At 43.9% G+C, this 25264-nt stretch overlaps 2 protein-coding genes across 10 annotated transcripts in view; one reads left to right on the forward strand and one right to left on the reverse strand.

Moving 5' to 3' along the window:
• Window positions 1–25264, forward strand: part of LOC123031867 (protein P200-like) — a 77632-nt gene that overhangs the window by 31420 nt on the left and 20948 nt on the right. Inside the window, exon 6 of one of the 8 annotated variants that reach the window (XM_044447277.1) lies at window positions 24332–24548. The exons of 5 other annotated variants lie outside the window; for them this stretch is intronic. In XM_044447277.1, coding sequence (XP_044303212.1) covers window positions 24332–24386 — 55 coding nt within the window. In that variant the 3' untranslated portion in view covers window positions 24387–24548. Of the gene's footprint in view, window positions 1–391; window positions 540–1533; window positions 2463–24331; window positions 24549–25264 lie in introns of those variants that run through there. 2 more of the 8 variants (XM_044447279.1, XM_044447276.1) reach the window with 2 other exon arrangements.
• YTHDC1 (YTH domain containing 1) overlaps window positions 15909–25264 on the reverse strand; it is a 34188-nt gene continuing 24832 nt past the window's right edge. For both annotated transcript variants that reach the window (XM_044447280.1, XM_044447281.1), the window contains 5 exons: window positions 25179–25215; window positions 25056–25095; window positions 24902–24964; window positions 23114–23248; window positions 15909–16888 (listed from right to left, as the gene is read on the reverse strand). In XM_044447280.1, coding sequence (XP_044303215.1) covers window positions 16670–16888; window positions 23114–23248; window positions 24902–24964; window positions 25056–25095; window positions 25179–25215 — 494 coding nt within the window. In that variant the 3' untranslated portion in view covers window positions 15909–16669. The remainder of the gene's footprint in view (window positions 16889–23113; window positions 23249–24901; window positions 24965–25055; window positions 25096–25178; window positions 25216–25264) is intronic.

Here is a 25264-nt window from a genome sequence, read left to right on the forward strand (position 1 = left end):
GCCACTGATGAAGTGATGAGAGCATTTGCGGGTGGGGTGCATGAATCTGTTGGTTTCTCTGCCTTTCATAAACTTCTTATGCTTAGTTTATTCAGTTTCAGCATCAGATTGAGTCAATTTTTAAAAATGCATGAAAAAGCTAATTTGAATTTAGTTCAATAGTTTTTGAAGTTGGTGTGAAACAGAATAATGCTGTATGTGCACTTGCCCATTTTTTGCCTCTAAAAAGGGTTCTAGTGACCAGAGGTGACAACTGAATGAAGGAAATATGTGTGTGCACCTTGCTTCTTTAAACTGTTTTTGAACTCCCTTAAAAACTGTTGTCTGCATCCTAAAATGTGGAGGAATTAAAGAAAAAAACTTTCCTAATTTTCTTCTTCTGGTATTGCAGAGTACCAAAAGGAACAAGACGAGTAGCACCAGTATCTGTGCACTTACATGTAAAGATGTCTCCAAAGTGTCGATCTAGCAATGAGAAAAAATAGTGGATACTCAAATTTAAAGAAATAAAAGATTAAAAAATGCTGCAATCATCATAAGTGACTATTTCTGTAGACAAGGAGTAGGTGGGGTTCAGAAAAGACCATTCAACAATAGAGGATTGTTTGATTTTAGGGTGTCCGGTGGGAATTTTTTTTTCTGTCAGCAAGAGAAATGGTTATTTGTAGCCTCACTAGGTTAGAACATAAGAGGAGCTTCAGTATCCTGTTCCCACAGTGGCTAACCAGATATCTGTGGAATGTCTACTAGCAGGACACAAGTGCAATAGAAACCTCCTAGCTGTGCTCTCCCGCAACTAGTATTGAGAGGCATTCTGCCTCTGATATTAAATGGCTCAGCTGTCACTCATAACCCTCTCCTCCACAAATTTGACTAATTGCTTTTTAACTACATCCTTTGGTGTCTTTACAAGGTGATCATCATTACATCCCATAGAAGTAAATTCCATAGTAACTATGCACTATGTGAAGTAATATTTTTATCAGTCCTGATTCTGCTACTACTCACCTTCATGAGATGACCCATTGGGTTCTAGTATTCTCAGAAATCAACTGTTTGGTATCCATTTTTACTATGCATAATTTTATGCACCTCAGTCGTACCCTTCCCTTACTTACAATTTTTACTAAATTAAAAAGTCCTGACTGCTGTAGACATTCCTGTCAGGGAAATTGCTGTAGCCATTTGTTCATTTTGGTTTTCCTTTTCTGCTTGTTTTCCAATTCTACAACATTGTTTTGAGAGGAAATGGCCAGAGTTGTACACAGGTTTCAAAGTGTAGTTGCACCATTACGATACAGGAAGTTTTATTTGCATTTTTTTCCTAATGATCCTTCACATGGACTTTACCTTTTCACAAAAGTTGCAGGTTGGCTTATTATTTCCTTCAATCTATCCACCAAACTTTGGGTTTGAGTCAGTATTAGCATGTAGGTGAAATTGAGATTTTTGCTCCAACATGCATCAATTTACATTTGGAGCTTTCCTACATGAGGCTGTTAATCCACTGTATCTACTCTGATTTTGTTTCAGAATTGAAGCTTGAGCACCGCACAAAGAATGCTTCCCTTTCATCTTTTCCATTACTTAACCTCCAGGTAGCACTGTGGTTTAAGAGAATGACACAAATATTCATAAAAAAGAAAGTTTATTCACTTTCACAATTCTTAAAATTATAGAATAGTAGAGTTGGAAGGGACCAATAAAGCTATCAGTCAGAGCCCCCTGCTTAAAAGTTAAGGATGCTTTCCAGATGGCTGTCCAGCTGTATTTTCAATGCCTCCAGGGTGGGAGAGCCCATGACTTCCATAGGCAATTGTTTCCATGGCTGTATTGCTCTAATAGTCAGGAAGTTCCTGTTATTCAGCTGGAACCTATCCAAGACCTGCCTTTTGAGTGCCATCCATCCCTCCTGAATTCCCTTGCCTTCCAGTAACCCCTCCCAGGAGACTTTCCCCAGTCTGGCATTCAGTTGGCCAAAGTTGGCCCTCAAGAAGTCCCAGTTTCTAGTACTTGACTTGCTGCTCGTCCCTATTCCCCTGATCTCAAAGCAAAGGATGATCACTTGCATCCAGAGCTTCCCTAATCTGCACCCCATCTATCAACTCTTCCGTTGGTCAAAACCAAGTCAAGGATATTTCCCCTCCTCGTCATCTCCCAAATCTTCTGTGTGAAAAACTCTCCCTCTGTAGCATCTAGGAAACAACATAACCTGGCTGTCACCAATGAGTGAGTCTCCCAACTAATATCTGGGAGATTGAAATTACACAAATTACTTGGGGAATTATTGTGTCCTTCCCCCGAGATATCGTTCGAATCAGATCTGTCAGGACATAATCCAGGGTCTCAAGTTGTCCTGGAGGGCAATAACATACCTCCACTGTCAGGTCCCTCCCCTAGTCAAAACCCCTTAGTTTCACCCAGACCGCTTCTACCAGATTCCCATCTGCACTGCATTCTATCTCACTGCATCCTATCCCTTCCCTGACATATAAAGCTATGCCCCCTCCCCTCTTCCCCTTCCTGTCCTTTCTAAATAGGACATACCCCTCTATGTTTACATTCCAAACTTGTCTTTCATCCTACCAAGTTTCTGTGATCCCCACCAAGTCATACTCTCCTATTACCAGGAGAGCCTCAAGCTCTTTTTGGATCCCCAGCCTCCTCCTCCCTCCCATCTTCCCTGATACTGGCACCCTCTTCGTAGGAGTCATGCCAGCCCCTACAGTACCTCTAATACCCTGGTCCCAAAACCCTGACCCTCTCACCTCGCTTGTCCAATTAGGACAAGTTTCTGGGGGGCCCGAACACCCCTCCCCCCAGCTCAGTTTAAAGTCTTCTGGATGAAGGTCACTAGAGCATTTCCGAAGGACCTTTTCCCCCTCCTTGTGAGGTGCACCCCGTCCCTTGCTAGAAGTTCATTGGCAAGAAACTGGGTGCTGTGGTCGAGGAACCCAAAGCATTCCTTCTGGCACCACACCCTGAGCCATTCATTCACCTCAGCAAGCCTCCTTTCCCTGGCTGGCCCAAATCCCTAGACCGGTAAGATAGAGGAAAAGGCCACTTGGGCCTTTAGGTCCCTGAGTTTCTTTTCCAGAGCTTCAGAGTCCCTTATGATCCCACCCACCTCCTGCCTGGCTGTCTCACTTGTCCCTACATGGATCACCAGAAGCAGCTGGTGACCCCTGGAGGGAAAAAGATGCTCTACTCTGACTGTCACATGCTGGATGTGTGCACCTGGCAGGCAAGAGACCTCCCTTGCCTCAAAGTCAGGGCGGCATACTGCGGCCTCAGTGCCCCTTAGGCGGGAGTCCCTGACAACAATCACCTGCTGCCATCTCTTCCTGGTGGTGGTTGATGGCCATGCCTTGACTCTTGCCTCTCCTACAGCACTTCCTGGCCACATCTAGTCCCAGTCTGGGGATCCTGGACAGGTCAGTCCCCCAAGTCCTCATCAGTCTCAGCCTCCTCAAGAGGAGAAAACCTGTTTCCCAACTCCAGGTCGGCACCAGGAGATGGAGGAAGCCGTGCTGGCCTCCTCCTCCTGTGGGTGACATGCCTCCATGTCTCCTGGCTGTTTCTCCCTTGGCCCCTCCCTCAGCCTTCTGTCTGGAGTGGAACTGCTCCCAGGGGGCCTTGAGAGCTCTCTTGGCCCTCAGATGCCTCATCTCCTCCTCTAAAAGGGACACTTGTACTGGGGGCAAGTGTATCCCTGCCTCTTCTGAGGGAGAAGGGTGAAAATGTCATAGGTGTCACAGCAGTTAGCAACATCTGTGATTCCTGCAAGGCCATCTCCTGGCCTGACATTTGGTACCCCTTGCAGGCCCTACCTTCGTCCCCCGGCTTCTCTGTCCTATACTACCCTTCCCTGAGTTTACTTGCCTAGTTCTCCCAGACAAAAACACAACTCGCCCCAAAAAAAGAACCTGCCCCTGGGGAAAAGAGCCCCTAGGCAGCCCAGACCACAGCTACGGGGCATAGACAAGGGACAATGCCAGGTTGAGTGTGGCTTTATAAGCCTTAGAGGCCACTGCTCCACCCCTCTGCTTCCTCCTGGTCCTCCTGGCTTCCTCCTGGCCCCACCTCCCTTCCTCTCTGCTGCTCTCCCCCCCCCCCCACAGGCCCACCTCTTACCTTGCCTTTGCCAGTTCCCTGGCTGCCCTCTGCACACTGCCAGCCTTTGCTGCTCTGCCAAGAGCCAAATAATTTGGCAAACTTAAGACTTTTCCCCTCATTTGTAGTGCCAGATCATTATGAACAAATGGAAGAGCATTGGTCCCTGTACATATCACTGTGGTCCCCACTGGAAGAATTGGGAGGATTCACTAATTGGTAAAAACCAGATCAGCCATGTCCTCATGTTTATTGATGGACTCAACTCTAAAATGTTAGTGAGACAGGACTTAGCTCTGTGGAAGACACATTAATTCCAGTAGGAGTTGTCCTTTTATGTGCTTATTATTTTATCTTTAATAATGATTTCATCTAGGCATATGTGAGGAATTCATCCAGGGGCAGGAATTAGTCAGATTACCTGAGCTCACCTCCATAGACTCTGATCAGGGCAGGCACACCCAGTGTTCATAGTGTACTCATGTGAAATCAAGCTTCACATACGATGAAAGCAGCACTCCTCTAACACACAAGGAAGGGCCAACATAATGGTGGTTGCTCCTGTCACTGAAGAAGGCTGGGTGTAGGGCACTGGGTCATGAAAGGCATGCCAAGAAAGCAGTCCCCAGACCACTATGCAAGCAGCACCCCTCTTGCATGCCAGCTGTAGCTGCCTCTTGGGCTGCTGCTGCTGCTGCTGCTGCTGAAGGTTGCTGGTTGTGCAACTGTGGCTCTTCAAGCATTCAATGACTTCCTCTTCACTTGGTTTGCTTTGGAAGACGGGGCTGAGCACAAGAGGAAGCCTACAAATGCTTCGAGGGACAGATTCCACCAGAGCTTTAAGAACAAATATTAAGCTAACTTAATTGGCTAGGGTGGTATAGAAATGAAATAAACAATAAAAATAATAACTAGTCTACACTTTCCTGGGGTCTCCCTGGGTCCTTTTTTAAAATGTAGTGTTATACTGGCCATTTTCCAGTTTTCTGTTACAGTGGCTGAACTTAGGAACATGTTCCATATTTTTGGTATAATTTCACATTTGAGGATGGATACCATCTGGGCCTAGTGATTTTCAATTCGCCAAAAGGTTTGAGAACGTCATATTTTGTCACCACTATTTATTTCAGGAAAGGAGTCTGTTCAGGTACAGGTATTTGTTCTATATCTTCTGCACTGTAGAAAAATGAAAATAATCCTTTAAGCTTCTCTGTAATCTCATCTTCTTGAAGTACTCCTTTTACTCCACTGTCATCCAATGGCCCAACTACCTCTCTGCCTCATTTCCTGCTTCTGATATAAAGAATTATTTATTGCAGGCCTTAATCTTATGAGCAATATGCTCCTCAAAATGCATTTTTGATCTCTTACTATCTATTTTGTGCAAGTTTGTGCTTTCTTTTGGTCTTTTTATTTGGTCAACACTTTGATTTACTGAAGGAAGTCTTCTTTATCGTACTATCTTCTTTGATACTACTCTTTAACCATACTGGTGACCTCTTGAACTGTGTGCTACCTTTCCTGACCTGTGGTATGCTTCTAATGCTGCTCTTCTGAGTAAGCTCCAGGCATTTTGAAAGGCTTTAACACTGAAAGACTTCCAGCTTCCTTTTTAGCATTCCCCTCATTTTTCAGAAGCTTCCTCATTTGAAGTCAAATATGATGTGTTGGGAGTTTCGTGGCAATTTCACTCTCTCTCTCTCTAAATGTTGGGTTGGGAAGAACACTTTTGGAATCTGTCCCTGTGCAGGGAGAGGGACAGGGGGAGTGTGACCCTGTTGGTTTTCCTGGACCTCTAAGTGGCTTTTGAAACCATCGAACATGGTGTCGTTCTGGACACGTTGGCTGGGGTTGGGGTTGGAGGCACTGCTTTGCGGTGGTTCCACTCCTACCTGGCTGACCGATTCCAGAAGGTAATCCTGGGGGACTGTTTCTCTGTGCCATGGCGGTTGTGTCATGGGGTACCGCAGGGCTCAGTGGTGTCCCTCATGCTTTTTAACATCTATATGAAGATGCAGGGAGAGGTCATCCAGAGGTTTGGGCTGAGGACTTAGCAATATGCTGATGATACTCAGCTCTACCTCTCATTCAGCTTATACTCATTCAGGTGAGGTTGTTGCCATCTTGAACTGGGATCTGAGTTTGATAATGGACTGGATGAGGGTCAATAAACTGAGGTTCAGTCCTGACAAGACAGAGGTGCTGCTAGTAGGGAGGTCATCTGACAGGTTGGAGGGGCACTGCCCTGTCCTTCATAGGGTTGCAGTGGGCCACAGTCTGGGGGTGCTTCTGGACCTGGGTTTGTCCCTGGAATATCAGGTGGGCTTGGTGTCTAGGGGTGCTTTCCTCCAGCTATGGAGGATACACCACTTTGTCCCAACCTGGACAGACAGAGCCTGAAAACAATCACCCATGCACGGGTAGCATCCAAATTAGATTACTGCAATGTGCCCTATGTGGGGCTGCCCTTGAAGATGGTCCGGCAGTTACAATTGGTACAGAATAGGGCCACTCAATTGGTGACAGGAGCCCCTAGAGCGGCCCACGTAACACCTACACTGAAAGATCTTCATTGGTTACTAATTGTGGCCTTGGCCCAATTCAAGGTGCTTGTGTTGATGTATAAAGCCCTAAATGGCTTAGGCCCCAGTTATCTTAGGGAGTGCCTGCATCCATACGTGCCCACCTGGCCTTTGACATCTACGCAGGGGGCCCTTCTGTATGAGGCATCCCTGGAGGAGGCGAGAGGGATGGCCACTAGGAGGGCCTTTTCCACAGCTGCTCCCCATATTTGGAATGCTCTCCCCAAGGAGATTCGCTTGGTGCCTTCCTTACTTGCTTTTCGGCACCAGGCAAAAACCTTCCTTTTAAAAAATAATAATAATAATAATAATAATAATCTTTGTTTTGTATGTTTTACTGTATTTTATTGTTGTTTTTAATATGTAATATGATATGGTTTTTATTATGTTTTATTGTGTTTTTATCTTGTGTTGTGAGCCGCCCAGAGGTGCTGTGGCACAATTCGGCGGCATACCCGCCCAGGTTCCTGGTGCAACACCGGCCATGTCCAGAGGGGAGGGGAGGCAGGGTTGCCTTGGTTCACCGAGCCACTATTTCCCTCGTGAGGCTTCCTGTCCCTTTGAGACCAGGCCTGGATTGTTTGTACCTGGTGTTGGGCGATTTGGACAGATTAGGGACTCTGCTGGTGTATTGTGCACCCTCCTGCCCAGCAGACTCCCTGCCTGAGCTGATGGAGATCGTTTCAGATCTGGTGTTGAGGACCCCCAGGAAGTTGGTCGTGGGGGACTTCAACCTCCAGCCCGAGGCGGTTCTGTCTGGGGTGGCTCAGGACTTCATGGCTTCCATGGCAATCATGGGGCTGTCTCAACATGTCACTGGCCCAACCCATGAAAGAGGTCACATGCTTGACCTGGTTTTCTCTACAGGACAGGAAGAGGATGGCCTGGAAGTGAGAAACTTGATCTTAACTCCTTTGTCATGGTCAGGCCACTTCCTTGTGAGGTTTGAGCTTGGGGCTGATCTCTCCCTCTGGAAGGGTGTGGGCCGTATTAAGATGGTCCGTCCCCAGAGCCGGATGGATCCTGAGGGATTCCTGAGGGCTCTGGGGGATTTTCTGGCTGATAAAGCTGGCGCTCCTTTTGATGTTATAGTCAATTCATGGAATAGGGAGATGACCAGGGCAATTGACATACCGTATTTTTCGCTCTATAAGACACACTTTTCCCCCCTCAAAAGTAAGGGGAAATGTCTGTGCGTCTTATAGAGCGAATGTGTGTGTGCCCGACACCTGGGATGCTGCCAGCCCGCCTGCACCACGTGGCACCACCTGGCCGGCACGCGCTCAGCACGCGCTGCTCCGCCCCCACCGGCGCAGGTGAGAGCTGTCCCGCTCAGGGGGAGCAGTGCAGAGGAGGAGCGGCTGCAGGCTTTAACCCGCCGGCCACACGGAGAGACAGACTGCTCACCCCCACCGCCCAGGAAGACCTGCCGCTGCGCCGCCCAGAAGACCACCGCTGGCATGCTGCCGGCCCGGCTGCACCCCACCTGGCCGGCATGCGCTCGGCGCACCCTGCTCCGCCCCCCTCCTCCAGCGCAGGTGAGAGCTGTTACTCACAGGTCAGTGTGTGTTTTCAAATGGCAACCCGTCTTTTAATGAAGCCCATGGGGAAGTGATGGGGAATGTGCCTGTGATTATCAGGAAGTTTTCCATGGATCTCTCCTCTAAAAACTAGGTGCGTCTTATGGTCAGGTGCGTCTTATAGAGCGAAAAATATGGTAATCGCTCCTAAGTGTCCTCTCCCACCTAGCAGAGCCTGCTCGGCACCATGGTATACATCTGAGTTGCGGGTGATGAAGCAGGCTGGGAGATTAGAGTGCAAGTGGAACAAATCTCGGGACAAATCTGACCGAACACACTTATGTGCTCATTATTGAGCCTATGCTGTGGTGGTGACAGTGTTGGGGACTTGAGTCGAACAACTTGCTCTCCAGTCCAACTCAAGTTGGATCAGCAATTTGTCTCAGACTTGGGAGCAATGATTGAGCGACTTGACTCAAGATTTCTATTTTATGACCAATTTGATTTTTGGCACAAGGGAGGTTGTGGGAGGGAGGGACAAGAAGTGGGAGTTACAGGTAGTCCCTGGGTTACGTACTTAAGAACTGATGGATTGCCATTAATCCTATATGAGTATCTCTAGGGAACTACATGACACATCTGGTGTCATGTACCCCTCCCACACCGCTTTCCTTTTTTTCTTTTAAAGTTGGCTCTTGAGACTTGAGAAGATACTTGACTCAAGACTGGGAGTAAAGAACTGGGAACACATCACTGGGATTTGGGGAGTGTTTTCACTGAATTGTTCATACCACATCTGTGGTGGCTTGGTGCCTGCAGGCAACTCCATCTGAGGATGCAAATGTTGATGCCAATTGGTACTGGCTGTCACCACCAAAGTAAAACAAACTCAGTTGCCTCCAGTCCTAAGCACTCTCAGTCCCTTGGAATGACTGGCCAAGGGTTCCACTGGGGTCTTTAGTGTTGGGCTTCTTTGTAACCCACCTGTGTCCCTAGAGGCACACAGCTCAATTGCCAGTTGTACTCAGTGCAGTGCAGTGCAGTGCAGTGCAACCTGAGTATTGAAACAGCATAGCATGTCACCAAAATTTGGCATACAGTATGCGGAAAAGGTTGGTCATATTTTGAATGCACAGTAAGTGGCTTAAACAGGCAAATCAGTTTGTACAAAGCAATAAGCAGTTCAAAGTTGCAAATCAGTAGCAAAGAACCAACAAAAGGGAAAATACATTCTAGCTAGCCCAGTCCTACACTACACTGCCTGTTTCCGTGAAGATCCACTATATCTGTAGAAAATTTTATCCTGGTGCCCATATCATGTCTTTCCCTCTTTGTTTGGGGAACAGCTACACCTGGGTACCTGTACAAGAGAAACCTGGGCACAATTTTCCCCCATGCCTACCTCATGCTCATTCTGGGAGACTTGATCCTGACACCTGCACTGGTAAAGATCAATCCCCCATTTCCTTTCACAGTGGAATATATCTCCTCTGGTTCTTCCTTTCTTGGCTAGGTGGAGATTTCAGGGAAATCTCTATTTGTTGATTGTCCAGAGCTGGCTCATCCCCAGCTCTAAGAGGGATGTTGAAAGTTTCTTATTATTCAGGTAGCTGAAAAGTCTGCTAATGACTAGATTGGATAAATAGCTGTGCTTGGCTTTACAGATGGCCTCAGGTCATGCGCATTGAAATGCCAGCATCAGGTGACAGTTCAAGCAGAAACCCACAGCTTCTTGCAAAAGGGAGGTTTCTGTCTCTTAGACCCAAGCAAGATGGAATCAGTATGGTCTGACTGAGCAGGCCAATCCAGACCAGTCATAAGACCACTTTCTCCCAGCCCTCCTAATTTATATATATGAGCAATTAATTGAAAATGCTCCCCAAATACTGCTGTTTAGAACTGTTAATTTAGAATCTATATCTTAAGTATAAATTTCCTATTGTTCATTTGTAGCTCTGGTTTCAGTTATTGTGTGTTAAGGCTCAGACTTAAACCATACTTTAATCATAATCTTACTGAATGTTTTAGGTAACCCATAATTAGCTGCCTCATTCCTTTTATCTGTAATATCAAGATAATACTTGCTCTTATAGTATGCTGATGATAAATGAAATAAATCCTTCTTGAGTGTATAATACCCTAGTGGAAAAGTCTTCAAAATATACACAGTCTAGCCCCCAGATTAATCAAAATTAGTAGTTGGTCTTCAGGTCAGCATTGGGTGTTCACTGCAAGCTCGGATATGCTGCACATACAGTGCAATCTTTCATTATTTCTTATTCTGGGTTCGTTGCCAGTAAAAACAAAAAAGGCTGGAAATATTAGGTGCCAATGCCAGACTTTAAAATAGGATACTATAAAATGGTCTTCTTGGTGAGAGCACAAATACTGCATTAGGAGAAATTGGTACTCCTTCCTGTTCTTCATTCAGGGCCAAAATAAACAGTAGAAATAATGTAGTTCCCCATTTCATTGCATCAGTGGATTTACAGTCTGCTCCCTTATTTCACATAGATAACTCCTAAAACTACAGGAAGTTTGTCTTTCTTTTCCTTAGTGGTTACCAATACATACAAGTACTGATTAAATTAATACAGGGAGGGATCTTGAAGAGATCACAAGATTACATCAAGGTATTTTTCCCCACTATGATTTAATGAATGGACGTATGTGCTGTGCTTTAATCAATAAGGATATGAGTAAGTGCATAGTTGGGGTATGATAGGGTGCTACCCCCTCCAATTTTTTTCTGCTTGCAAATGTTTTCCAAACAACTTACATTTATTGCAGATTTTGAAAAATAACAAGCAAGCCTTGGTTTTTCTTTTTAAACGTAGAGAGGGTACTACTGATAGGCAATGCTGCAGTAGAATATGCTCAGGTATTCCTTATGGTACATGCAACTGAAGCTATACTTGAGATGAAGCAATATTTTAACTTATGTGAATAGTTGTGCATACCTTTTAACTCTTGCTCAGTTCTTTGAAATGCCTCTTGTTCCAATGTTGAACTGGACATTTGGATTGAGTTATGGTTAAACATTCAGATCAAGAATTCCTTCTGTCTAACCTTTACACACTCAAATTCATCAGTGCATCTTCCCACTATGGAAAAAAAGTCATCTCAAAACTGAAGCTATTGGATTGCTCATTAAGATTAGCAGCCTTTCTTTTCCCTTTCTTACTGAAAATATGCTAAAAGTAGTGGGATATCTTAAGCTTTTAACATCATAGCTTATATTGAGGCAATACTGAAATATATTGGCTTTTCAGTGGCTTCCAGATTCACCCCCTTTGTCTTTTCCATAGTTTGTGGAAATCAGTAAGTTAGCATTTGATGTACACAAGATGTTCAACACTGTGAAGGTATAAAATATTTTTATTGTGGCACCGAAGTTAGGTAAACAAAAACAAACTGGCACTGGTTGGTTGCAGAAGTATTCACCCCTGTGAATTTTATCAATACTTGAGAAAAGCATTGTTAATAGCAATTTGAGTTGTTAGCCTTCTTGGGTCTCTTATCAGCTTCATGCATCTGGATCCTGCCATATTTTCCCATTCTTCCTGGCAAAACTGCTCCATCTCTGTCAGACTGGATAAGACCATCAGAGGACAGCAACCTGCATGTTTTTCCATATATTCTCAAACAGACTGAGGTCTGGTCTTGGACTGGGCTATTCTAAGATTTTTAGGCTCTTGTTTGTAAATCACTCGTGTTACTCTGGGCCATAGGTTTAAGGTTCTTGTCCTCCAGGAAAGTAAACCTCTACTCCAGTCGCAGGTCCCTTGCAAACTGGAAGAGTTTTCCTCTAGAATTGGTTCCATCTATGTTGTTCTGAATCCTGACCAGGTTCCCAGTCCCTGCTGAGGAAAAGCATCCCTACCACATGAGGCTGCCACTGCCATGCTTCACCCTGGGGTTAGTGTTCTCGGGCACTGTTGGCTTTGTGCCACACGTAGCATTCCGCAGCAAGTTTTCCCCGCATTTGCTGTGTCTCCCATATACCTTTTTGCAAACTCCAAATGGGCATTGATGTGGTTTGTTCCAGCAATGGCTTTCTTCTTGCCACTCTTCCATAAAGTTCAGCTTTCTGGAGCATCCATGTTACAGTTGTTCCCTGGACGGTTTCTCCCATCTCAGCTGCAGATCTCTTCAGCTCCTTCAGAGTTACCATTAGCTTCCTGGTTGCTTCTCTGACGAATGCTCTCCTTACGCAGTCACTGAGTTTTGGTGAATGAGCTTCTCTAGGCAGAGCTGCAGTCAAAGTCATATCCTTTCCATTTTGTAAAAATGGATTTAATGGTCCTCCAGGGAATGTTTATAGTCTGGGATTTTTAAAAATATTATCCACCTGATTGGTGCTTCTATACCATTTTATTTCAGAGTTGTTTTGCTAGCTCCTTGGTCTTCATGATGCTGTTTGTCTGCTTTCCAACAAACGTTGGGGTCCTTCCCAAAACAAATATGTTTAATCAGAGAGCCTGTAGCACTGAAATGCTATACAGGTGGACTCCATTCACATTACATACACTGATTTCTGGAGGCAGCACATTGCTTTGTACCACAATAAAAATATTTTGTACCTTCACAGTGTTGCAAATCTTGTGCACATCAAGCATATCAATGCCAATTAAATCCATTCAATTCCAGGTTGTAACACAACTTAATATAGAAAAAAACAAAAGTGGGGAAGGTGAATACTCTTGCAAGGCACTGTTTTGAGGGGCAGCTGCAGGAAATGCAAAATTGACTGTTTTCAGCAACATTTTTGAAGCAACTAAGAAAGCAAATGAACCTGCTGATCATGAAGCACCACCAAAACTCTTCATAAACTCCTATGGACTTAAGGAAAGCTGATTTTAATAAATACAGAGCACAATTATTGGGATTCCAAGGTAAGAAAACTCAAAAGCAAAAAGAGTTCAAGAGGTGGGCGAATTGCTCATCAAATTTGTGCATGACACAAAATTGGGAGAGGATGGCCAGTACCTCAGCAGACAAAAACAAAATCCACAATGATCTTGAGAGGTTAGAGCAGAATGAAGACAAGTGCAACATTCCTCATTTAGGAAAAATAAATAAAATGCACAAGAGTAAAATGGGAGACACCTGGCGTGGCAAGAGTACATGTAAAAAGGATCTTGGAGTTGTAGATGATTACAAATTGAATATGAGTCAGCAGTGTGATGTGGAAGCAAAAAGAGGTAAATGCAATTTAGGGTTGCCTTAATATAAGTACAGTGGTATCTTGCCTCACAAATTTAATCCATTCCAGGACTGGTAGTGACCCAAACTGTTTGTGAGCCAAGTCAAATTTCCCCCTAAGGTTCACTATAAATAGGGTGAATCCGTTCTGCAACTATTTTTTTTACTCACAAAAATTTGAAGCAAAGTGACAAAGAACAAAGATTGCGGCCATCACCCCCACCCCAGCAATTGTGTGGGGGGGAGGAGATGGGTGTGATCACGGGTGCACTGGGGGGAGATGGGCGCGGGCACGCTCAGGCAGGAAACATGGGTGCAATCGCAGCCATCTCCCCCCTCCCCCAGCACGACCGCAATGGCCCCCGTGCAGTGAAGGTGGGCACGCTCGCGATCGTCACCTGATGCAGAGTTTGTGACCTGCAGCAAAATTTTTATGATTTGGTCGTGAACTGAGGTGTTCATGTGCCAAGGTACCACTGTATAGTTTCAAAACCATAGGAAGTTCCATTCTACTCTACACTTGTCAGGCCTCACTCCAAATACTAGTTTTGGACATCAAACTTCAAGTAGGAGTCAAATAAAATGGAATGAATTTTGGGAAGGTCATCCAAGTTAATAAACTAAGTCAGTGTGGTGTAGTGGTGAAGAGCATGGGACTGGGACTCAGGCGACCTGGGTTCTAGTCCCCGCTCAGCCATGGAGCCAACTGGGTGACTCTGGGCCAGTCACAGACTCTCAGCCCAACCTACCTCACAGGGCTGTTGTGGGGATAAGATGGAGGAGGAGAATGATGTAAGCTGCCTTGAGCCCTTTGTAGGAAAAAGGCAGGATATAAATAAATAAATAAAATAAAATAAATAAATAATAAATAATAAACTAAGTCCTACAAGGAAAGATTAATGTGTTTAAACTTGAGAAGAGTCAGCTGAAGAAAGATACGATAGCAGTTTTCAAGAAGGGTTGCAACCTGTGCTCTATTTAAGGCAGATTTCAGCAGAATGTCAGAAAAAATGTCCTAATGGTCACAACAGTCAGACAGTGGAACCAACTGTCTAGGAAGGTGGTGGGCTCTCTGCCACTTGAGATATGGACAGCCATGTGCCAGAAATACTTTATTATTGTGAGCCACCCCGAGGCTTCGGCGAATGGGGCGGCGCAGAAGCTTCCTAAACAAACAAACAAACTGGGTTCCTGGACTGTGGAGGGTGTTGGACTCAGTGGCCTAAACTACCCCTTCCAGTTCTTTGATAGTATGAGAAGAATATTCCTGTGGATTATTTGCGATTATCTTTTCAGTTAATCAATGGGTGTAATCATTGTTGAAGTTGGTAAAATTTTAAAATGTACATGAAATGCAGTGTGGCTGCAAAAAAGTGGGGGTTAATAAAACCACTTTACAATTTTGTCTTAAAAGACCAGACCAGATAACTTGCATCCCTATGTTTTTTGGCAGCCCACTCGCTATGGGTTTAGGCTGGCCACAACCCTGCGTATGTCCTAGTGGTTAATGGTAACCTGAAAGTAAGAAAAAAGATGCAACAGCAATCTGGTGAACTTTACATCTGCAGTGGTCTGAATCAAGTGTGGAAATTAACCCCCCTACACACAACTGAATGACTTTGCCTACACATTAATACTATGTCAGAAAGCCTCCAAACCAGGTAGAAACTAAGATAAGATCTTAACTGAACAGTTTGCATTTTGAAAAAAATGATGAGGCATGTGTTCTAGACTTTGGCACATTCCTCTCATACCTTGTGTCTTCACTCATTGGTTCATACTACCACTTAGAAAAACGTTCTTCAAAAAGTAGACAGCAAACTTGCTTGTGGGCAAAAAGCCACCCTGACAACACATGGCTTGTTGTAGGGCTAACTGGAAGGCAACCAATCCAATCATGAGTTGGAATGGAAAAGTGACTTGCTCAGCAAGAACAGCAAAAATTCCTTACCACCTTTGCAAGATGCCACCACTGCCTAAGCAGAGTCTTGACCAAACTGGATGATTACTCTATTTTCCAAATTCATGTTTTCAAACTTTGCAACTGCCTAGCTTTAGGCTGCAATCCCATGAATACTTATCTTGTCATAAGTTTCAGTGAACAAAGTGGGACTAAAGTTGAAATAAACTTACACAGGATCAGACTGATTTACTGACCAACCATTTCTTTCTTTTGCTCACCCCAAGGTTCCTATGAACTTAATTATCCCAAATCAAAGATCCCAAGTTTTAGACTTTTGGGTAACCCTTTTCATATTGATTTAACTGCCGAAGAACATGTGGATATGTCTCAAAACCCCACTGTATTGAACAAGATGTTGGAGGGCATTTATAATGGCTGTGAGGTATCACTGTTGCCTCATTTGAAGTGAACAAACAGCCTGGAAAAATCCAGCAATATGTTGAAGAAACTGCTGTGTCTGATGCAACTTTTTTTCAATTTGTAACTTTTCTTTCAATACTTGAAGCTATAAAGCATGAAACGCCATGACAGTTGACTGTTACCAGTTTATTATTTAAAAAGGTAGCATTGTAGAATACAGCAATATTTGTGCTCACACACATATATGTGGTGGACATTCTAAACCATGTGGACATTTCAGGAGAAATAAGGGAGTTGGTGGGGTGATTAAAGAATAGCCATGACTTGAAATGCCACAAGAACACATGGAAACTTTTTTTAAAGGTTAAAAATTAGGTATCAATAGCATTATCTTAATATTGCTTTCATTATTGAACAAGCTTGAATCTTACATAAGGTAAAAAAGAAAAAACCACCAGAAAAACCAAGAGGTGGCTGCTCCAACAGTGCCCTGCAACCCACCAATCACACTCAGTACTGCATCCTTGATAGCAGCACTTCCCCCCACACAGAATCATATGAAAACTACATGTAAGAAAACATCAGAGCAAAAATATTATGGCAGATACCAATTGGCATTTAAAGAAACATATGATTAAATTACTATTAAGATAAACACATAGGGACAATCTATCTACATTCTTTAAACCGCTTTTGCAAAACTGCTCTAATGAAAGAAATCTATTTAGGGTCAAGCTTTGCATGTATTTTTTGGCTGATGGGGGTTTCCAGTTCACAGCTTACTGCATGCTTGGAACAAAGAGGGTCAATTATAAATCCTTCTACACAGTAAGGTAGGTTGACAGAGGAAAGTAAAAGTTTACTACCTGTAAACACACAAATGTACAAGCCTTTGCTTCTTTATGTAACTGCAGTTTCACAATATATTATCTTCTGTATCTTCCTCTTTCCCCTCTGTCTCTGTCCCGGTCACATAGTCTTTCTCGCTCCCTTTCCCTGCCCCTATCCCGATCTCTGTCTCTTCTGGTGTCCCGGGGTCGATCCCGCTCACGATCCCGCTCTCTCTCTCGGGGCCTGCTTCTTCGGCCACTGACAACTGCTTGTGTGCGACGTAGAAAGTCATCTACCCTCATATCATAGTCATGCTATATGGGGAGATAAAACAATTTTATGTATCCCCTAATTTAAGAGCCACCAATCTTTCTAATCCCAACTTAGGGCTATAAGCACTTTAGAAGAGGATTGTGAGATTCTGCAAGGGTATCTAGGTTGAGGTGTTTTTCATTATCCTGATCTGATAAAGAAAAATTGAAACAAATACCAGTTGAAAAGTGGAATGTCCACCACATATGTGCACTTCTGAATATCCATGTTAATCAAGAGTGTGTCTACAGCATCCTCAAACAGATTCAATACACCCCTACTGTTTAGCTCAATTTACATACATGTATGTACTCACACCATATGAATGGTTCTCACATATTTCAACTGTAATCCAGCATTAGCAATTAAATGAGACCCACAGCACATTTACTAGAAAAATCATCTCTTGAATGAAGGCTCCAGCTTGCTCTGCTGGAACCAATTCCTGAATCCTATATTGTTCAAATATGACATATTCTCATCTGCATCTCTCCTTTTGTACAAATAAAACCAGCCAGGGAATAGAACAGGATATTTTCAGTGGCAGCCCCATGCTTTGGAATTTTCTGCTTCAAGAGACCAACTTAGGAGGCTGAAACTTCTATCAATTTATATATATTTGATTTGGCTGTTTACTATGACTTTATTCTAACAATGGTATAAACTCAAAATTTCATTAGCTGATGTTTATTATATTGCATTTGCTCTTAACAACCATATTTATGCTGTAAATTACTTGGATGCACTGCACAGAATGAAACTCCAACTGTACAGATAAAAGGATCAAGACTTGTTAAATGAAGTATCACCTGATTTTGATTTTAAGAATTAAATAAAATCAAACAGATATAAATATCTCCATCTCCCTGCTACTGCTGTATAGACTGAAGACCAACCCTTCTTAGTGACCATGGAGATTGGGAGAACTTATATAGAATCCTTCACCGTCAATCATTCTCTACAAGACCTCATACAGCACTTTGAACAGAATGTTAATCCTCCTGCAGAACCAAAACAGACCCCTAAATCTCAACAGGCACAGAAGCATTTGTGAACGTGGAAAAGAGGGCTGTTGTTCAGCTCCACTAAAGTAAGGTTGCATACCTATAACTTGTTCTTTGAGTGGTCATTTGTGCATTCATACATATGGGCTCTGTGCCTTCAGAGGACCTGTTGTCAGGAAGATTTCCTAGCTAGACTTGTTTTGGCAGGAGCCCCTCCCTTAGCATATCTGGGAGGGGTTCCCACCCACTTCCTCAGTTCCAATGAGACTGACATTGCGGCTTCAGAACTGAGGGGAGGTCAGTGAATGATTGACCTTGAGCCCAAGAGCTACAGGACTGAAGAACTGTAGAGTGATGAAGCTGACTGGCACTGATGTCAGGTGGGCAGGTGGAATGCTGCTGCTGCTGAAGTATGGGATGAGGAGACTGCTGCCAGATAAACCTTGATGGAAGATGCTTTCAGACCCCTGCTGTAAAGACTGCCAAAAGTCAAGGATATCTTGCATGGATGACTGGCAAGGATTGAAGAACTCTGGCTGGGTTAATGTGGAGAATCCCTTCTACTTCTCCATGCATCATCTCCTCATGGATGATCTGGCTGCATCAAGTATTGCCTGTACATGTTGCAGTCTACTGGATAATCTTCCACATCATGGGGTGTAGGGTGGTGGTGTTATGATAGTATTCCTTGTTCTATGAGATGATATTCAGGTTCAATGGAAGGCGGAATAGGTGTGTGGACTGTGACTGCTGGGACCATCACAGAGTGATGAGGATGCAGGTGGTTCTGTCTCTGAGGATCTTCACCAGGACTCTGATAATGAGCAGGAATAGCAGGAAGAAATTAAAAAAGAGTTCGGTTCCAGCAAAGAAGCATTTCATCATCTCCCATCAAACTCTTGCTAGTCCTGGGTTGGGAGCAAAAGTAGTCACAGACTGTGTTTGTCTTAGTGATGAAGAGATTGATGGTGTTCCCCAGGGTCTGGAAGATTCTGGGATCCATCTCCCATTTGCCCTCTGCCTGCTCAGGGAGTCTGCTCTCAGATTGACTGTCCTGGCTTCATGGATGGCAGTGAGCATGCTCTTGTTGATGTACCAGTGTCAAATGTGCATAATGAAACATGCTAAGGAGACAAACTTGGTGCTTCTTTGTTTGCTCAGTTAAAAGACTACAATAGTGTTGTCCGTGGTGATCTGCATGTTGTGGTTCCTAAGGACAGCTGGAAGGCAATGAGAGTCCTCTGTACTCCCAGGAGCTGCAAGTAATTGATGTGCTCCCGAAGAATTCATGCCCCATGGGTCTGGTTGGTGTTGCAGGGTGCACCCTATTCTTGGAAGGAGGCATCTGTTGTTACCGTGATGTCTGATTCTGGTGGTGTGAAACTGAATCCCTCTGGTCAGAGTGGATCAACTGGTCATCAGGCTAAGCTTAATGGTACCAGATGGTGAGATGCTTCTAGCTTGAAAGGTGCTAGGCCTGGAAAGTCTGCATGAACCAGAGCTGGAGTAGATGCATCCAAGTGTTGGTGAATGTAACAGTCATAGCCATTGCTGCCATGAAGCTGAGGAGATGCTGTACTTGCCATACTCTGAAAAAGGCTTGGATGGTGGCAACAAGAAGGGCCTTTTCATTGGTCCCCTCCCACCCCCCAGTTGTGGAATGAGCTCCCCTCTAAGGCCAGCCTGGCTCCAACTTCACTATCTTTTCAGTGCCAGGTAAAGACCATATTCTACTGCAGGACATGCAAGTAGTCTACTAGGGCCTGCTGGTTGTTGAAACAGGCGTTCATAGTCTTAAATAGTTTTAAATGTTATACTGTAAACTTTCAATTATGTTTAATACATTTTAACATGATTTATCTTTTGTTATTTTTAATGTGTCATGAACTGCACAGAGAGCTCCATCTGTTGAGTGGTATAGAAAATGAATGCATGAATGAATGCTGTAGCTTTGGAGCTGGCTTGGATCTTTGAGGCCATGTTTATCAGCATCATGATCCTGGAGGCTGGGAGTCACTGAGTGGATCCAAACTTCACTGTAGAGGATCAACTGAGAGGAAGAGAGAATTGATTTTTCTTAGTTTAGAGAGACTCAATGATTCGAGGAGGTCGTAAGTGGCATGGACCAATTCTGTGAGGTTGTCTTTTGAGGGGGCAACAAGGAACCAGTTGTTAGGGAGGGGAAGCCTTGGATTCCTTGTAGGTAGAGGTCGACACAGATGACTACCATGCATTTAGTAAGCACTCTTGGGGTGGTGGAGTCTGAACAGGAGGACAGAAAACTGAAAAACTTCTGTAGCAACTTGGAAATGAAGGAAATGCCTGTAACCATGATGGATTGCAATGTGAAAATGGGCATCCTTCCAGTCAATGGATGTGAGCCAGTCCATTTGACATAGCAGCAGTAAGGTATTCTACAAGTTACCAATGCAAAACTTCTTTGGTGAGATTTAGAAATTGTCATCTCTGATATCGAGGATCAGATGAAAGCTTGTATTTTTCTTTGGCAGCATAAAGTACCAGGAGTAGAACCTATATTGAAAATCAGATGGATGAATGAGCTGCATGCCCCCCTTCAAGAACAGTGTAGCCTTTTGTCAGTTTTGGAGCCTTTTGTCAGTTTTGAAGTTAGAAACATAGCAAGTCAGAAGGGACCGCCAGGGCCATCTAGTCTGACCTCTGGCTCCAGCCAGCTCTGCTCATGACATGCCTACCACGTGGTTTTCCAATCTTTCCCTGAACACCCTCACTGATGGGGCCCCTACCACCTCCTGTGAAAGTTCATTCCATGTTCTAGGGGTCCTGTCAGGATGCACTTCCTGACATCTAACCTAAAGACCAGTTTCTAGAACTTTGCCCCATTGTATCCTTTCCTCCACCACAGGGAAGAACAGGTCACAACCCTCTACTGTGTGACTCTACTTCATATACCTGTATGTTGCTGTAAGATTCCCTTGCAGTCTCCTCTCCTCCAGGCTGAAAAGACCCAACTCATTAAATCTCATCTCATATATCACCTCCTCCCCCAGTTGAAAAGACCCACCCTGTCAAACAGCAGATCTTCAGTTCTCATGTGTGCCTCCTGGGAGAGGCCAGCTGCATGGAGCCAGGTGAGTCAGTGAATTGCCACCTGGTCAATAAAAGCCCTGGAATTGCAGTTAATGTGTTGTGTTGTATTGATCTGTTGATGGGACTGGTGGAGGGCCTCTGACTGAAACATTCATGCCAGCTCTTGATATTCCACTGGGAAGTATTTGCAGAGAGAGTTCATCTTCTCCCAAAGGACCATCTGGTATTGGGCCATCATAGTCTCACTGAATAGAGACCCAAAGCCCAAAAGCCATGGATGAGTAGACCTAGCATGCCATCACATCTAGTCTGCATCCCTCTTTACCCACGGGGGCTGAGTGTTTTGAGTGGACTGTCCTTTGCCAACTCCACAATAAACATGTTGCCCTGGGATGTTCTACCAGGAACTGGACTGACTTCTCTTGGAAGCAATACATTCCCTTGAACCATGTAGATGTTGGTGCCAACTTTGCCAGTGTCTTCCAATTCTCCTCAATGGAATTTTGGAGTGAGGAGAAAGGGGAATGATACTGGTCCTGTGTCCTCTGTCTGGATAGTATCAAAGACTGGATCCATGATCTTCTCAGTATGTTGTTGAGTCCTGATGCTGAGCATCCTATGGCTTCGGAGGGGGATCCCAGCTCCTGCAACATGATGACCATGTCTAATGAGGAGGTTGTTGAACTGGGGTGAATCTGAGTCCAAGATGTAGCCTTCAGGGATTGAGGAGGGTGAATTAAGCCTTGGTTGCAAGATGAGGGCATATGTAGTGGTGACGGAAGGCAAAATGATGTTGCTGGTGCCCTCTCCATGATAGTCTGGGTAGTCCTCATATCTTGGTGGCCAGTCAATCCTAGGCCCTGTCTAGTCCGCCCTCCATCCAATCTGGAGTTGACCAGTGGATCCCAATCAGCGAGGGGTGAGAGAGAAATGATGCAGCCAACCTTCTGATGCAGACTGGGATGGCATCAGTGAGAAGGCAGCAGAGTGGTGAGGCTAAGTCACCACCAGTCTCAGTTGCGATGACAGTAGGAGCAATCTTGGAAGGAGATTGGCCTGGTGCATACGATGGTGAATCACAGATCTAAGACTGATGGCCCCAAAATTGGTTCCATCATCAGCACAGGCTTCGTTGGGTCAGCTCTGCATATGGAGGCATTACCCTCAGTGTTGAGGGGGCATAATGTGCCCAGGGCCTCTTGTGCGTGGCCTTCTCCAATTCCACCATCTTCTTGGCCTTTTTGGCCAGTTTCTTGGCTCTATGGGCCTCAGCCAACTTTCCTGGAGTAAGCTGGAAAAGCCCCTGCAGCTGGTGAATGTGGTGATCCTGAAACTCGTCACAGGCAGTATCGTGTCACAGGCCTGGATGGATTGGTGCCCTGAAGAGCACAGCCTCACAACTAATCTTGCAGTCTGGCTGTTTTGTTCTTCCAGGCCTGTTTAGTGAGGTCCTGGCACTGTGAACAGGTTTCCACAAGGTGCCTCTCTCCCAGGCAGAAGAGGCACAGAGAATGCCTGTCTGTTGGGTACTCTGTTCTTGCAACCAATACATTTCCAAAATGGTGTCTATTGGGAAAGTGCTATTAGGAAAAGTGGACAGGAGATGAGAGGGGATGTGAAAAAAAGATGACAGAAAGGGGGGTTTTGGGTGGGGGGGTTGGATAAGGTGAGGTTGCGGTAAAAACAGGTAAGAAGTGAGAACAAGAATTGTAGAAAAATTAGCATGAAATTGAAAAATGAATCAGGGAAAAGTGATAGCTACCAGCAGAGCAAAATCCTGAGGCACCCACATTGGCAGTTATAAGAACACTGAGGAAGTGCATAAGAACTCCCCCACCACCAGATATATTGTTTTGGCAGGAGGGGAAAGGTTCCTGCCAAAACAAGTTTAGCTAAGAAATCTTCCTGACAACAGGCCCCATGCAGGTGCATATGTGTGATACACAGACACCATGGAGAACAGCACTAATGAAGTCTTCTATAGATGTTTCAGTTTTCAATCTTGTAGTGATTAATCATTTCCACATTCTATTCTTTATTTAGGCACATATAGCAGTTTTGAAATACCTACTTTGTGAGTCTAATCAGAACAAGCATCAGGGGTGACTGTTTTCCTTACTTAGTACAATTTAAAGTCCTGTAGGTTTCACTTACCACTCGTTTATCCCTATATCGTGCATCATGTGGTATGGGATGGTGCCCTGAGTAAGGAGGATGAGCTTGTGGAGGAGGAGCATGGTGCTGGTAATAAGGATGATGGGGAGGCTGTTCCATACCTGGGTAAGGAGGCTAAAAAGAAATATTGTTTTTCTGATAATTTTCCATCCTTAAAACAGCAGAATCAACACAGAAGAGGAATTTAACATCTACATGCCATTATCATTAAGAAAGAATATCAACATGGTGCTTCACAGAATGCTATGTCAGAAAGTTGTTTAGTCTTATGATTAAAACTTGCCCAAATGTGCCAAGAATACCCACAACTGGAGTCAGGAAGAGGCTGTAGCACTGAATGCTGTTTTGTTATTTTGGGTGCTTCCAGACAGACAGCTCTTAGTGCTGCCACACAAAAGACATTAGGGCACTATTCTGTCTTTTCCTCCTTAATGGATTTTCTGTGATAAAAGAAGCAGTAGGGAAATATAGGAAAGTTACAAATGTGCATACATTTGCTTTGAGAAATGATTGAGGAAAAAATGGGTGGAAGGATGGATCTGCACAGAACTGGCAGAGCAATGGTGTCTTTAGTAATGTACTAACAGCAATGTGAAAGCAAGCTGGAAGGAAAAACAGAAACATCAGGCATGCATGTTTTGAAGCATAAAATGGGAAATTTAGAAGAATATAGTTTACTTTTAGACAGAAATATTTGAAAAGCACCTTAAAATTTTACTGTTATAACTAAGTCATGCTGCTGCAAATCTTACAAATGCACTTGTGAAGAAAGCACTGCTACATTCATCTAGTGTATGAACAATCAAGCAACACTCTTGGGACTTGGCAAAGATTTAGGATGCTGGAGCTGTACTTTCAAATGTTACAGAATACAAAACTTGAGATATCTCATAGTCTACCAGGCATATTAAGCCTGCAAAGGGATGACAAGGACTTTGCGCTACTCATCGTGAAGCAATTTCCTCATATTCTTGAAATTCTATACCCATTCAATTAGCAATCAGTACCTAAGACTCAGTGGGACTCATTTCTGAATAGATTTGCACTGCATGATCATACTGTTAGCTGTTATAACAGTATAACAGCACCTTCTGTGTTCTACACAATATATTTCATAAAGTAGTGCAAGAAAAATGATGCTACATCCCAATTTTCCCTTAATTTTTTTCTCCCCATCCCTGTCTTCAACATTTCCAGGTATTTTACATCTCTATCACAATGTGCCCAAGATGTCAATGAGATGAATGGCTGAAAAAGAAAACGGAACTGCAGAGCCTTGTAACAGAGGTCAAAATACTGTCCCAACACCTTTCAGTGCACCTGTTTAGATATATTCTGTAATGGGCTTAGACATTTATTTACAGTTAACATCTTACAGAATAATGATAAAGCAACCATATCAGAACTCACAAAAGGATGATCTTCCTTTTTTCCAAGCACTACTATACTTTCATGTAAAGATGGATGCCTAAACAATGCTATAGGAATGTGATGTTAGACATGGTGCACAGGCACCCCTTCATTCCTTCTAAGTATGCCGAGGGGAAAGCCAATCCTTATATAGCATCCCTATAGTACAGGCATGCATATATGAGCCCTGAAGAAAAGCAAACTGTTAAATAGCAGAGAGAGTCTTGACTAATTTATTTGGATTAGATAATAACACACAGTATGTGGGAAAATATCTTAACTCTAGTCTCAGAGAAGGAAATCTGATCAGTACAGAAATGTAAATAAAGCAGAAGAGCAGTGAAGAAAAATACAAACCATTCCTTGCCAGGGTGGAGGTGGACCCATGTTGTGGAACTCCCTTACATAATCATTGTAGGACTGAAAGCAAACACATGGATATACAGGAAAGTCAGAACTAGGCCATTTTGAAGCATTTATAGCTACAGTACATGAAAGGGTATGAACTTACCCCATTTAAAAAGACATCCCTCCGGACTCCTGAAAATCGTCTGTTGGGAATAAGATTTGTTAATTTAAATACAAATTTCTTAGTTAGGAGATCATAAGATGAATAATATTGAGCACCTCTTACCTGTCTACATCTTGATATCTGGGATCCTTTAAATACCCTGTTTAAAATCAAGGAGCATTCTGTATCATAATCACTATAACATGGCA

The sequence above is a fragment of the Varanus komodoensis genome, unplaced genomic scaffold (genome assembly GCF_004798865.1).
Source record: "Varanus komodoensis strain SLA01 unplaced genomic scaffold, ASM479886v1 scaffold51, whole genome shotgun sequence".
NCBI lineage: Eukaryota > Metazoa > Chordata > Lepidosauria > Squamata > Varanidae > Varanus > Varanus komodoensis.